Raw genomic sequence first — 15,123 nt, 5'->3', positions numbered from 1 at the left:
TGTCCAACAATAGGGCAATGGATAGGTAAACCCTGGCGGATCCATACGATGGGATACTTAAAAGTCACTGAAATTCTTTTTTTTTTTTAAGATTTTTATTTATTTAACAGAGAGAGAGCACAAGTAGGCAGAGCTGCAGACAGAGGGAGAGGGAGAAGCAGGCTCTCCGCCGAGCAGGGAGCCCGATGCGGGGCTCGATCCCAGTACTCTGGGATCATGACCTGAGCCGAAGGCAGCCGCTTAACCGACTGAGCCACCCAGGCGCCCCTGAAATTCTTAAATTCCACATGTGAGTGAGATCATACAGTATCTATCTTTCTCTTGACTGACTTATTTCACTTAGCATTATACCCTCTAGATCACCCATGTTGTTGCAAATGGCAAGATTTCATTCTTTTTGATGGCTGAGTAATATTCCATTGCATATACAGACCACATCTTCTTTATCCATTCATCTATGGATGAACACTTGGCCTGCTTCCATAATTTGGCTATTGTAAATAATGCTGCTATAAACATAGGGGCGCATATATTTTTTTGAATTAGTGTTTTTATGTTCTTTGGGTAAATACCCAGTAGAGGAATTACTGGCTCATATGTGGAATTTAAGAAACAAAACAAAGAGGCAACCCACAGAATGGGAGAAGATATTTGCAAATGACACTACAGATAAAGGGCTGGTATCCAAGATCTATAAAGAACTTCTCAAACTCAACACCCAAAAAACAAATAATCAAGTCAAGAAATGGGCAGAAGACATGAACAGACACTTCTTTGAAGAAGACATACAAATGGCTAACAGACACATGAAAAAGTGTTCATCATCATTAGCCATCAGGGAAATTCAAATCAAAACCACATTGAGGGCGCCTAGGTGGCTCAGTTGGTCAAGCGACTGCCTTCGGCTCAGGTCATGATCCTGGAGTCCCGGGATCGAGTCCCGCATCGGGCTCCCTGCTCAGCGGGGGGTCTGCTTCTCCCTCTGCCCTCTTCCCTCTCGTGCTCTCTGTCTCTCATTCTCTCTCTCTCAAATAAATAAATAAAATCTTAAAAAAAAAAAAAAACCACATTGAGATACCACCTTACACCAGTTAGAATGACAAAAATGGACAGGGAAAGAAACAACAAATGTTGGAGAGGGTGTGGAGAAAGGGGAACCCTCTTACACTGTTGGTGGGAATGCAAGTTGGTACAGCCACTTTGGAAAACAGTGTGGAGGTTCCTCAAAAATTTAAAAAATAGAGCTACCCTATGACCCAGCAATTGCACTCCCAGGTATTTACCCCAAAGACACAGATGTAGTGAAAAGAAGGGCCATATGCACCCCAATGTTCATAGCAACAATATCTGCAATAGCCAAACTGTGGAAAGAGCCGAGATGCCCTTCAACAGATGAATGGATAAAGAAGATGTGGTCCATATATACAATGGAATATTACTCAGCCATCAGAAAGGATGAATACCCAACTTTTACATCAACATGGATGGGACTGGAGGAGATTATGCTAAGTGAAATAAGTCAAGCAGAGAAAGTCAATTATCATATGGTTTCACTTATTTGTGGAACATAAGGAATAGCACGGAGGACATTAGGAGAAGGAAGGGAAAAATGAAGGGAGGGAAATCAGAGGGAGAGATGAACCATGAGAGACTATGGACTCTGAGAAACAAATAGGGTTTTAGAGGAGAGGGGGGAGGGGGGATTGGTTAGCCCGGTGATGGGTATTAAGGAGGGCACGTACTGCATGGAGCACTGGGTGTTATATGAAAACAATGGATCATGCATCACCACATCAAAAACCAATGATGTATTGTATGGTGACTAACATAACATAATGAAATTAAAAAAAAAAAGAAACAAAACAAATGAACAAAGAAAAAGAGACAAACAAAAAAACAGACTCTTAACTACAGGGAACAAACTGGTGTTGCCAGAGCAGGGAGGGGGTAGGATGGGTGAAATAGGTGGAGAGGATTGAAAGTACACTTATGGAGGGGCACCTGGGTGGCTCAGTCAGTTAAGGGTCTGCCTTTGGCTCAAGTCATGATCCCAGGATCCTGGGATCGAGTCCTGCATTGGGCTCCTTGCTCAGAAGGAAGCCTGCTTCTCCCTCTGTCTGCCACTCCCCCTGTTTGTGCTCAGTCTCTCTCTCCCTGACAAATAAATAAGTAAAATCTTAAAAAAAAAAAAAAAGTACACTTATGGTGATGAGCACTGAGTAATGTATAAAGTGTTCAATCACTATATTGTACACCTGCTACTAATATAACACTGTATGTTAATTATACTTTATTTTAAAAGTTAATTAACTTTTTAAAAGAAGTATGAAATACAATAAAACCTAGATCTTTAAAGATTTTTATTTATTTAGAGTGGGGATGGGGCAGAAGCCCAAGCAGACTCCACAATGAGCATGGAGCTGGAACAGGGCTTGATCCCATGACTCTGAGATCATGACCTAAGCCGAAATCAAGAGCCAGATGCTCAACCAACTGAACCACCCAGGCACCTGTATTAAATTAATTTTTTTAAATGTCAGTAAAATTTGTGTTGAATATAAATACTTGCTGACATAGAAAGACATTCATGATGCAGTCTAATGCCATCCATTCCAGAGTATTAGAGTGGTTAACTGTGTGATGGAATTATTGGTGACCGATTTTGTTTGTTTCTCTATTGTCTACATTTTCTACATTCAATACAATAATTGAGCAACTGGAAAATGGGAAAAATTACTTTTAACAAAGATGACCTTTTTTATTTAACAATAAATTGGGCAACGAAAGGAAGGAGTGTGAGAGAGAGAGAACACTGCCCCCCAACTTTTGCAATTAACTGGGTGTGTTCATTTGTATTGGCAAAGGTGGGGGACAGGCGAGCAGGTTGACAATGGCTCTATGACAGGCTGCAATTCCACTTTGAGGCAGTACTGTAATAAAATGTAGTCTATGTGTGTTCATTATTTTGCATAACGCATAATGCCCAAGCATGGATTTGGTTATGGTTTCAGGGACTTTCATAAGCGTTTTTTGCGACCTCTACTGGACATGGCTGGTAAAGCCTAAACTTCCTTCAGGGAAGTGGTCAATTTTCTCCATAACTGTTTTTTGTGAAGATACAGGGGAGAGGAGGGAAGATTGTTACCAAACCCAACTGTACTTTCCTTTAACTAGATATACGAATGACCTATACCAAGTTCACAATTGAAGACCACACCCTGATAAGGAAGAGGAACTAAAGAGAGCTTCCTCTAGCCTCTTCCAACTGAGATCCTGTAATTCTTTGAAATGACAAAGAATCTTGCTCAGAAGCACAAATGACTTGAGATTTCTAAGAAGAAGAAGAGGAACAACAACAACAAGAATCCTGGTCAAGAAAATAAAAATAGAAAGGGAGAGAGAATAGAACAAAATAGTTCCAAATTTTATCTTGAAGACCAAACATGCCAAACAGCCATGATGTTTTTTGGAAAGCAAAGTAAACTTGACCAAACATAAAAATATGTAATAAAGTCACGATAATTAAAACAGTGTAGCACTGGTTTCAGATCAGGGAGAACATGGGAATGGAATAAAATGCTAAAAAATATTACGTGGGAATTTAGCGTATGATAAAATCACATATTTTTTTAAGATTGTATTTATTTATTTATTTATTTAGAGAGCATGCATTAGAGAGAGAATCTTAAACAGGTTCCACGTTCAACATGGAGCCTGATGCAGGGATCCATTTCATGACCCTGAAATCATGACCTGAGCTGAAATCAAGAGTCCAACGCTTAACTGACTGAGCCACCCAGGCGCCCCATAAAATCACATATTAAATGAGAATTTTCAACTTGACAAAAGTATTATACTACATCCCTACTTCTGGCCTTATAAAGTATATTATCAAAGTCAAAAACTGTTAAAAAAAATAACTGGAAGATTTTACTGCATGAAAATTATGAATGGTCCTACCTCAAAAAAAATTAAAGGACATAATGAACACTGTAAACAAAAATTGAATCATATACAAACAAGGGTTAATATAATTAATATACAGTAAGCATTTAGAATTTATAAAAAAAGAAACAGTACAATTGAAACATAGAGAAAGTACATAAGCAAATCACACATATGAAAAAACAAATAGACAAAAATATGAGAACAAAGGTAGGAGAAAAAGTTCAACATCACTAGTCATTGAAAAATTGCAAACTAATGTATAACCAGTGTGTAAATTATATGAAGTAGGACTCAGAGAATACTATTGGAAATCAACCTTAGGGGTGCCTGGAGGGCTCAGTCTGTGGAGCCTGCAGCTCTTGATCTTACAGTTCTGAGTTCGAGTCCCACATTGGGGGTAGAGAGTATATAAAAATAAAATCTTTAAAAAAAAATTAACCTTAGGGGCGCCTGGGTGGCTCAGATGGTTAAGCATCTGCCTTCAGCTCAGGTTATGATCCCAGGGCCCTGGGATCAAGCCCCGCATCGGGCTCCTGGCTCAGCGGGGAGTCTGCTTCTCCTTCTCCCTCTGCCTCTCTCCCTGCTCATGCTCTCTCTCTCTCTCTCTGTATCTCTGTCTCAAATGAATAAATAAAATCTTAAAAAAAAAAAAAACAAGATTTAAAAAAAAAATCAACTTTAGCTTACCCTGTTCCTGCTTACCCAAACTCCAAACCAACTCTGTAAGGCTGGAGGGGTTTCTGCTCATTTCTCTGATTTAAGAAGGAAAAAAGAAAACATTCTGATTTCAGTAACTAAAATGTCCAATACTGTGTAATAGTCACAATTCTGAATTCCATCTAAAGGTGAAGCTGCATCCCTCTGCTAGTTCAGTCCTGTTCTGGATAGGGTGATTGTAGTGGAAACAAAATGGCAGCCGGGGGAGGAAGTTCTCTATTTCCTCACTTTGCACTTTTACCAGTCATGTAGGATCCTTCCCTACCCCTCATCTCTCACCTCTGTTGCTGACCTCTCTGGGATGACTGACAGGCATAGCACCTGATAAGGGCTGAAGTATGTCCACCTCCCCCCACCAACCAATATGTGTTGGAGCCCCAATTACCCCCTTCACCCCCCTACTCCCCACTTCCACCCCCCATCCACTGTACCCCAGAATGTGACATTATTAGGAGAAAGGGTCTTTACAGAGGTAATCAAGTTAAATGAGGTCAATAGGGTGGGCCCTAATCCAGTAAGACTAGTGTCTTATCAAAAGGGGAAATTTGGACACAAAGACACACATAAAGGGGAAGACTATGGGAAGAGAGATAGGGAGAAGATGGCCATCCATGAGCCCAGGACAGAGACCTGGGACAGCCCCTTCCTCACAGCCCTCAGAAGGAACCAACCCTGCTGACACCTTGATTTCAGACTTCAGGCCTCCAGAAATGTGAGGCAATAACCTTCTGTTGTTTAAGCCCCCAGTTTGGGGTACTTGGTTACATCAGCCCTAGCAAAATGATACAACACCCAACAGTAGTTGACTCAGTTCCCAGTATAGAGTATACTCTTTCTCTCATGGGTGCTTTATGGATTCTCCAGAGAAACACACACACACACACACACACACACACACACACACACAACCTACCCTAACTGCCGAGGATATCTTGATACATGCAAATTCATCTCTGCTGCATGACTGGCTGGTTGCATACAAGTCTTCCCTCAGGCCCTGGACATCCATTATCACATCTCTTCCAGCTTCTTTGTCCTTGATCCTCAGTGGGGTCCTAAGACGGGATGTAAGAAAACTCTAAACCGGCACACTGCATGGGGGTCCACATCTGGTGAACAAGGTATGCACACCTTTGACCCACCACCAATGGAAATGTAACTACTTCCCAATGGCAGCCCTCTACTTTGCAACAAACCTCCAGACATAGACTTTTGTCAAACATCAATCCCCCTCAAACAGAGGTCCCATATCAAGCTGAGTGGTCTTGAAATGTTTCTTATTAAGCTTGATGGAGCACCCCAATACCTTGCCATTAGAGAGGGAGAGTGGAATTCACAATATACCAACAAATCTGTCCAAAGAAATCTTTAATGCAATCTCCAGTCTCTACTTCTTTTCTTGATCTTCCCAGTGCTTTTTACAGGCCGGAAGAAAATGGAGAGCTAAGAATTAACAAAGCCATTTCCTACCACCTCCTTTATAAGTCCTGCCCAGGGGGCACCTGGGTGGCTCAGTCGGTAAGGTTCCAACTCTTGGTTGTGGCTCAGGTCATGATCTCAGGGTCCTGAGATCAAGTCCACATTCAGCTCATGGAGTTTGCTTGAGATTTTTCCCCCCTCTGCACCTCCCCCTGATCGCTCGCACTCTCCCTCTCTCTCTCTCTCAAATAAATAAATAAAATCTAAAATCAATCAATCAATCAATCAATCAATCCTGTCCAGAAGGCCCAGCACCTCACTCTGGAATGTGAGGATTACCACATACACTGGGGCTTCAGGCAAAGCTGAGTCAGACACAATCCTGTTTTAACAGCCTGTTATAAACATAATATTGGATATCATTTCTCTCCTTTCATATTGGCAGAGCTCTAAACAAAGGTGTGCAAGGAAACTCAGCAAGGATGTGGATAAATAGGCACTCTGATACATTGTTGGTGAAGATCAATCCCTTTGGAAACTTCCTTTATCCCTACACCCTCAAGATATGTCAGCAATCATCATTAGCCCACTGATCTACATTTGAAGGGTCTCCTGACTAAGTTTTTGCTAGACAGTAGTAAATGACCCCTCAAGCTCCTGGAAACCTTAGAGACACTATCCCTAACCCCCTCCCAACTTGCAGGTACATAGTCAGTCACTGCTCACAACCCCAGTGCAGTTCTTTCTACCCACGGGTCCTGTCCCCGTGCTTTAACAAAAACCACCTTTTCTGCACTGAAAACATCTCAAGAAATCTTTCCTGACTGTTTGCTCCCGGACTCCAAAACACCACGTCAGTATCATTGCTTTTAGAAATGATCTACACCATATGGAAGCTAAACTGATGAAGAAGCTAATACTAACTAGCCCTTTGAGAAGGTTCTGTGGGCTTCCTGGGGTGAGGAAGTTCCATGGTGACTTATTACACTATGATATTATGATCAGAATCTGATAAGCAAAAACCCAGTCTTTTTATTAAAATGAGAGAGTGGGCACACACACGCGTACACAGACACAGACAACAAGTGTGTGGGTGCCATTTACGTCAACAACCAGACCTGGAACTAGGCTAGGCTACAGGTTTCTGTTATCTTGTGATTTTAAAATAAGAAAGATTAAAAACTGAGATGCCAGGTAACTTTCATACAGATGGGAAAAAATACAAATCGCAGTGGATATAGACCTGCATGACCCAAAAACAATGCTTTGCAGCTCTACTCTGCTTTTTAAATTTTCAAAGTGCTCAGAGGACTGATTCTCAACTTGCTTAGGCATCAGAATCACCCATGGGGCTTAGTTCACAATAGGAATCCCTGAACCCCACCTTCAGAGTTTCTGACTTAATATGTAGGGACGAGATACTTATATTTATATGAAGGTCTCAGTAACATCTGAGGCAGGTGGTCTGAAGACCAACTTTTGGGAGATTTTAGCAAACCCGTTCCCGTAAAAGTAAGAACAGCAAGGTTTTTATCCCTACTTTGTATCATATTAGCTGTGTGGCAAATCATTTCATCCCAGAACATCAGTTTCCTACAAATAAATACAATAGAACTGTCAGAAGAGAAGTGTAAATAAAGAGCTGTGAGAACTGGAAGGAGGGAAAACCATTTTTAGGGACCAAGTAAGACCTCCCGTCCCTACCATTTTCACAACGCTTTATTCATACTTCTCTTCTGATATCTCAACGTTAGCAACTGTATGCTCATCATATTGTCCCTACCTAAACATGAATTCCTAAAGAATAGGATCACGGTTTTTCCTCTTTATATCCTCCATTGTAGCTGGCACAACTCTTGCAAAGAAAAACAGACATCATTTGTCATAGTTACTATTTAAATGTAAAACTCTGAATTCACTTTTTTCTTTTAAAATAAACGAGGTGGAAGTTGGGGAGGGGGGCACCAAAAGACTTAGAGACCAATCAAAGAGATTGTTCTGACACTTTACTTTCCATCCAAAACAAAATTACACAATATTCAGCTTGAGATTTCTAAATGCCTGAGCACATTCAGATCTCCGACTTTGGGTGGAAGGGAGCAGGGAAGAGCTGTCTAGAATCTGACACTGGCTTGGGAGGCGGGACAGTTAAACCCTTTCAGAGAACTGTTCTAAAAGGACAGAAATGGTCGGCTGTAATAAAATCCATTAACTCTTTTGAGACAGCTTCAGTGTGCAGATAATCAAGAAGTGCCTAACATAGTGGACAGAGAAAGTTCTCCCAGTAGCTTTGCAAGCATTACAGGTTTTATTTGTTGCCATTTATGAAATTAATCTCTGGGGAAAGACCACGCACAGATTTAGCGTGATTTAAATACAACAGACATCGGTCTCAATTTGTTAATCCCATTTGTGTCCTAGAAGCTTGGGGAAAGATCCTCTCTCATTCCAAATATTAAAACGTTTCAGACCGACAAAAATAACTTTCCCAACATCTTCCCCGAAGAGTCGTGCATTGTTTTAACTTGATAATCAAGTTTTGATACAGTCCAGTCCCTGGGGTCCCTGGAGTGACACAGACTCAAATTCTGATCTTACCGTTTTCCTGCTGTGTGACCCTGGGTAAGTTAAATCCTTTGACCCTCGGTATGTTATCTGCAAATGGGTGTCACGACTTCCTTATCCCCTGAACTCCTTAAAGGACCACAGGCAGTGACGAGGTACTGAACGCCTAACATACTGCAAGCCCACTAAAGCTCAAACAATGGTCAATCAGTGGGCTTTTCCTAATGTCTCTGAGCTGCCCCCTAGAGAAGCGGCGGAAAGCAGTGATCTGTGACACACGACCCGCTCAGGGAAGCCAGGCTTTCTCAACACGGCGCTCGGCGTAGAAGAGCGCAGAAATCCCCACCCGTCTGCCCGCATCCAGGGAGCGAGCGACCCCGGAGTGTATGGAGACGCCCAGAAGCCTGAAGCGGCGCTGGGCGTGGCTAGCACGCGCCGGCGCGGGAGCGCAGCCGACGCGGCCCGGTTTCTTCCGCTTCCGCCGGGACTCTCTGGGGAACGGACGCTTGCGAACGCAACTTCCGGCCCAGCCAGGTCCAGGGAGTCGCCGCGTTCGCCTTGGGAACCCCGTGGCTGCCGGACTCGCGTGGCCATGTGGCGGCTGCTGGCTCGAGCCGGAGCGCCGCTCCTGAGAGCGCGGCTGTCAGGTCAGGAGGCCCTCGGTCCCTCAGAAGACGTCCCCACCCCGAGTGCGGCGCCTACGCGGCTCCGCCGACCATTGCCGCAGAGCTGAGTGGGGGCCGCGCTCCCTCGCCGCGGTTACTCGTGCGGGGGGTCGACGCCCGGAGACCCCTGCTGGCTTCCTTGGGGTGGGGCTTGGTGCTGGGCCCGTGAGCCCATTTAGCGGAACCCGCGGCCCACCATCAAGGCACTCCGTCAGGACTGACTTTGGTCTGGGTCGTACGAGGCCCAGGTCTTACCGCTTTCGGATTTTAATTCGATTTGCTTTTGTAGATTCTTGGGCCGTCCCGCCCGCCAGTGCTGGCCTAAAGACGCTGCTCCCGGTGCCGACTTTTGAGGGTGAGAACTCTTGTCACTTTCGTGTTTGTCTTTTCTCTGATGGGACCTGGAAGAGGGTAGGCGAGTTCTTCTGCTTCCTCTTCTCCGTTCACTCGCTCAGTAAATATGTATCGGGGGCATGCTGTATGCCAAGAAGTGTTGTGAACGGTCGGGATATAGCAGAGGACGAGAGCCCCGCAAAGGTCCCTGCTGTTACGGAGCAACTGTGTAATGCGGTATCTCCCCTGTGGCCTCCCACTGTATGGCGCTGGTCCACCCCGAGCCAGGGCTCATTGCCATCAAATTTGAACTTCTGATGTTCTCCCTAAAGGATGTTACATGTATGCAGTCATATAACTATATGTGAAAAGCATTCACTTGTTAAATGTAAACGTTAAGATAGACCACAGTTTTGTAAATATAATTTACCATGTCTTTAATATATTGGAAATCTTAAAAAAGAAACAAAAACAAGCAAAATACGAAAGTGTTCTTGACCTCTGAGGGTTTTATCTTCTACAAATAATTGTAGTATTAAAGAGGGCACGTTCTGCATGTGATAATTCCCTGACCTGAAACTACTGAATGCTCTGGAAGTACATACGGATTTGGAGGTGAGAGACAGCATCACTAAATTTCTCTGTAACTGCTTATAGAAACTGGAGGAGAGGGATGCCTGGGTGGCTCAGTCGGTTAAGGGGCTGCCTTAGGCTCAGGTCATGATCCCGGGGTCCTGGGATCGAGTCCCACATCCGGCTCCCTGCTCCGCGGGGAGCCCACCTCTCCCTCTGCCTGCCACTCCCCCTGCTTGTGCGTGCTCTCTCTCTCAAATAAATAAAATCTTAAAAAAAAAAGTGGAGGAGAGCAGGTGGCAGTTTCTATAAGCTTGTTAGCCAGTTGATAATTTGGTATTTCCTTGAAGACTCCTGTTTTATATTTGACTCCATGATAAAGCCATGCCTTTTTTACCATAGACATGTTTAAATGACTTAGTTAATTTTTTCCCCAATTTGTCGGAATGTCCGACATGAAAAAGAGGTACCGTGTCTGGCGTGCATTTCAATCCACCCGCCCTCAACATATAAGCTGTTGGACATTGTGGGAAATGTACAGGTGCCAGCATGAAAAGCCCCTGTAGAAATACACCATAGATCAAAGGATTCCTAGGTTGTAGGTTTCCTAACAAGAATGTGGCAGAGCAGAACTTAGATATTTTCATGTACAATGTAGTGTTCTTTCCACCAGCTCTATTAACATCCAGAGAGGCTGTGTAGTATTTGGGAAAAAAAAAAAAGTCATACTGTCTGGCTTTGCTGTTTTCGCTGGATGGCTTAGACCAGATTATAAAATGTCTCTAGGCCTCAGGTTCCTCTTTTATAAAATGGAGATTTAAAATGGTACTTGCCTAATGTTCTGTTTCTTGAGCAGGGTGACCGTTAATGTGGGTGTGTTTATGCATTCACTTTGTGATAATTCCCTGACCTGTACATTTTTTATTTGGCCCTTTGATTATGTGTGTTAAACTTTAAGAAGGTCAACATTTTTAAAAAGGGAAGCCTTAAAAAATTATCAGGGTTATAAAGTTGTTTTAAAGATTGAGATACTGCACATCAAGCATTCAGCTCAATGTCTAGCACTTAGTAAACATTGGGGGGAAAAAAAAGCCAGTGTTATCTGTGACAGTCTTAATCTCTGTACCTTCCCAGATGGTCTCTTTTCTAGTGTTAGGCAGAGAGCATTTCCTTTGAAGGTTATATTATCTTCAAAGGTTCAGAAACCTCTCCATTAATACTCATCATAACCCAGAGATTCTGGTGTCAATAAAAAAGCATCCGCAGGAAAAACCTAATGTACTTTTCAAAGTACTTTTCAGTGGTAACTTTAAGATTTCCACTTGATTGATATAAATCTTTCTAGGAAGAAAATGGATCCTTTGAGATGTGTGGTTTTATTTCTTCTTGGTTGTCTGTGCTCCTTTTAGATGTTTCCATTCCTGAAAAGCCCAAGCTTAGATTTGTTGAAAGGGTACCACTCGTGCCAAAAGTGAGAAGGGAACCTAAGAACTTGAGTGACATCCGGGGACCTTCTACTGAAGCTACTGAGTTCACAGAAGGCAGTTTTGCAATCTTGGTAAGTGAGTTGTCAAGCAGCTACAGGATGGAAGCCAGGACTAGCAAAATCTCATGCCCTTGGAGTTCATTCTTGTCCTCCACGGGTTTTATTGAACTGCCACCATTTGCTGTTGAAACTGATGTGCACTACCCAGTAGACGTTTGAGTTGTGTGTCTTTCTTTTTCATGTCAAGTGAAAATAATGTAAAAACAGGAGAAGGAAGGCTACCTAATTGGCCCCTATAATCAGACTATGAAATCTTCTCAGGCCTCTGGTGAAAATAAAACTATCCATGACTTAGGATGTGAGACAGCGGTTTCTGTCCTAGAGTAGCTTCCCCGGAGGCTTGACGTCAGTAGCTGCACAAGTGGGTGTGGACTAGGATGGATTTCCCATCAGGCAGCCAGAGCGGTATTTTACAGTCCTTCCCACAGGGTGCTGATCCGCCCCTGGCAGCCTCTCACAACCTCATGCCCACACCCTGTCCCTCACTCTACGCCAGCCACTCTGGCTTTGGCTCACACTCACCAAGCCACTCCTCTGCCTTTAACTGTTGTGTTTTCCCTTGACTAGTTCATGCCATTCTCATCTCAGCTTTAAATATCACCTCCTCATAGACGAACCATGAGAGACTATGGACTCTGAAAAACAAACTGAGGGTTCTACAGGGGAGGGGGTGGGGGGATGGGTTAGCCTGGTGATGGGTATTAAAGAGGGCACGTTCTGCATGGAACACTGGGTGCTACACGCAAACAATGAATCATGGAACACTACATCAAAAACTAATGATGTAGGATTAACATAATAAAAAAAAAAATTAAAAATAAATAAATAAATATATATCACCTTCTCAGGATGCCTGGGTGGCTGGCTCAGTGGGTTAAGCGTCTGCCTTCAGCTCAGGTCATGATCCCAGGGTCCTGGGATCGAGCCCTGCATAGGGCTCCCTGCTCAGTGGGGAGCTTGCTTATCCCTCTGCCTGTTGCTTCCCCTGCTTGTGCTCTCTCTCTCGCTCACTGTCTCTCTGACAAATAAATCTTTTAAATAAATATCACCTCCTCAAAAAGGCCTTCCCTGGTTATCCATTGAAATGGGTCCACCTTATTTTCATTTATTACTGTACCCTAGGCTTTTCCTCCATGGTACACAGTAGAACTTTTTATGTATATCATTGAAGCTACAGTTACTATAAAAGAGTGCATAAAAGATAACCAAGTCCCCACGTATTTCTAATTCTTTCATCCACTTTTAGGCACTGGGTGGTGGTTACCTCCATTGGGGCCATTTTGAAATGATGCGCCTGACAATCAACCGCTCTATGGACCCCAAGAACATGTTTGCTTTATGGAGAGTACCAGCCCCTTTCAAGCCCATCACCCGCAAGGGTATGGGACAGCGCATGGGGGGAGGCAAAGGTGCCATTGATCACTACGTGACTCCTGTGAAGGCTGGCCGTCTCATAGTAGAGGTGGGTGGGCGTTGTGAATTCAAAGAGGTACAAGGTTTCCTGGACCAGGTTGCCCACAAGTTGCCCTTCCCAGCAAAGGCCGTGAGCCGTGAGACTCTTGAGAAGATGCGGAAAGATCAGGAGGAACGGGAACAGAACAACCAAAACCCCTGGACCTTTGAGCGCATAGCCACTGCCAACATGCTTGGGATACGGAAATTCCTGAGCCCGTATGACTTGACCCAGAAGGGGCGGTACTGGGGCAAGTTCTATATGCCTGAACGTGTGTAGTGAGAATGGGAGACATAAATGTACAAAGCCTACCAAGAGAAAGAATCTACATTTTTATTCCCCTCAGCCTACCCTTACAGTCTTCGGGTGGCTCTGAGATCTAACCGAGGAACAGTATATGAGTAAATTATTTCTGAGAAATTGTAGAATATCTGTTGATTTTTTTTTAAGTGCATTATATTTATATCAAATAAAGTATGAGTATCACCTCAGGATATAACTTTTCATTGGTCATTCCTAATCCTTAAATGATTATGAAGCTGGCTTCACTGACTGTTAGGGGGTCCAGTTCTCCCCAGCTGTAAGATGAATGTCTTCAGGGCTGAAACAAATGCTTCCATCTCCCACCTCTGGTATAAGTTGGATTTAATATCTGCACGGGTTTCCCTGCACATTGCTTCACTTTTATCAAAGAGCTACATTAGTACCTGTTTTTCTCAAACTGAAAGAAATCTGAAGATTTTCGCTTTTACAAAATGGTAGTTCTTCACTGTACATCATTTCAGCTTAGGAACGCTCTACTTTGGGACAGTGGGAGAATTCTGTACTACCTTTTATAGTACAGGAGCTAGTTGATAATCTTTACTAGTTACAGACGTTTTTGGAAAGCAAAAAAACAGCAGTACATACGTTAATTGATTGAACAGATATTTATTTATGTCCAGCTACCCATCTCTCAATCTTGGAAGGCAAAGGGGGACGTTGGACAATACAGTAAGGAACATAGCATTGCCTTTTAACACAAGGAACTTTGATAAAGATTGTTGTCTGGCCTTTCCTAGGTCTGAAATTCTCTGAGGAGGGTGAGTGTTTGGCTCTACCTTTGCTTCCCTGCAGGTCAGTGTGCCACACAGCACTCAACTAGTTACTGTTGGATGAATAAAGGCCCCATGTGTTCCAGATCCCCATGGTTCCACCTTCCTGTCTGTCTTTAACAAGATTCATCTCTTCCAGAGCTAGCCAGCAGTTTTCTATCCCCTATAAAACTGAAAGAAATACAAATGGATAGAAATAGTAAACCATTTGCTTTTGAAAGTAGGTAGAAAACAGCACACTGACTTGAAATGTCAGCTTTTTTTTTTTAATCCCGCTTTTGGCTAAGGTCAAGTGTAGTATCTGTTCTTACCAGTTTAATCCCACTTTCTTAAAAAGATGTCCCACAAAGAAAGTAATCTACTTTCAAAAGTACAAATATATCTAAACAGTTACATGGTCCTCAAGAGTTGTACATGGTGGTTCTTAATGTATTTTTAGTGAAGCTCTTGTAATATAATTACTAGATTGCATTAGAACACATCTGAACCTTGAATTGGGGCCATTGTTTGGGACAGTTTTATACACACATTGTTGGCCAACAAAATCAGTTTCAGTTAGCACCACAAACCATATAAGAAACCGTGGGAGTGGTAGCCACCTGTCACCTCTCTGACCTGACCTCTCATCTCTGCTACGGTTCACGAGTATGGTGCTGATGACTGTTGGGAGTTCAGTTGTGGTATAAACCTGTTTCTTTTGTTTGGGATCCACACCGGGTTACTGAACCACAATCCTGGGGCCAGCCAATCTTTGCAGAGTGAGAGACTGTCAACTCCCATCACCACCCATAAAAAAGGACTTTGTATGTC

General features: G+C 43.2%; 1 protein-coding gene across 1 annotated transcript; it reads left to right on the top strand.

Annotated features, from left to right (window-relative positions):
* Positions 1-9,136: 9,136 nt before the first annotated feature.
* Positions 9,137-13,795, top strand: LOC116638344 (39S ribosomal protein L16, mitochondrial). Its single transcript, XM_032414237.1, has 4 exons — positions 9,137-9,296; positions 9,604-9,669; positions 11,630-11,778; positions 13,013-13,795. The coding sequence occupies exons 1-4, from the start codon at positions 9,242-9,244 to the stop codon at positions 13,496-13,498; spliced, it is 756 nt and encodes a 251-aa protein (XP_032270128.1). The 5' UTR covers positions 9,137-9,241; the 3' UTR covers positions 13,499-13,795.
* The last annotated feature ends 1,328 nt before the right edge of the window (positions 13,796-15,123 follow it).

The sequence above is a fragment of the Phoca vitulina genome, unplaced genomic scaffold, assembly GCF_004348235.1.
Source record: "Phoca vitulina isolate PV1807 unplaced genomic scaffold, GSC_HSeal_1.0 scaffold16, whole genome shotgun sequence".
Lineage (NCBI taxonomy): Eukaryota > Metazoa > Chordata > Mammalia > Carnivora > Phocidae > Phoca > Phoca vitulina.
Note: the sequence above shows the minus strand (reverse complement) of the source record. Positions and strands in the feature narration are given on the sequence as shown.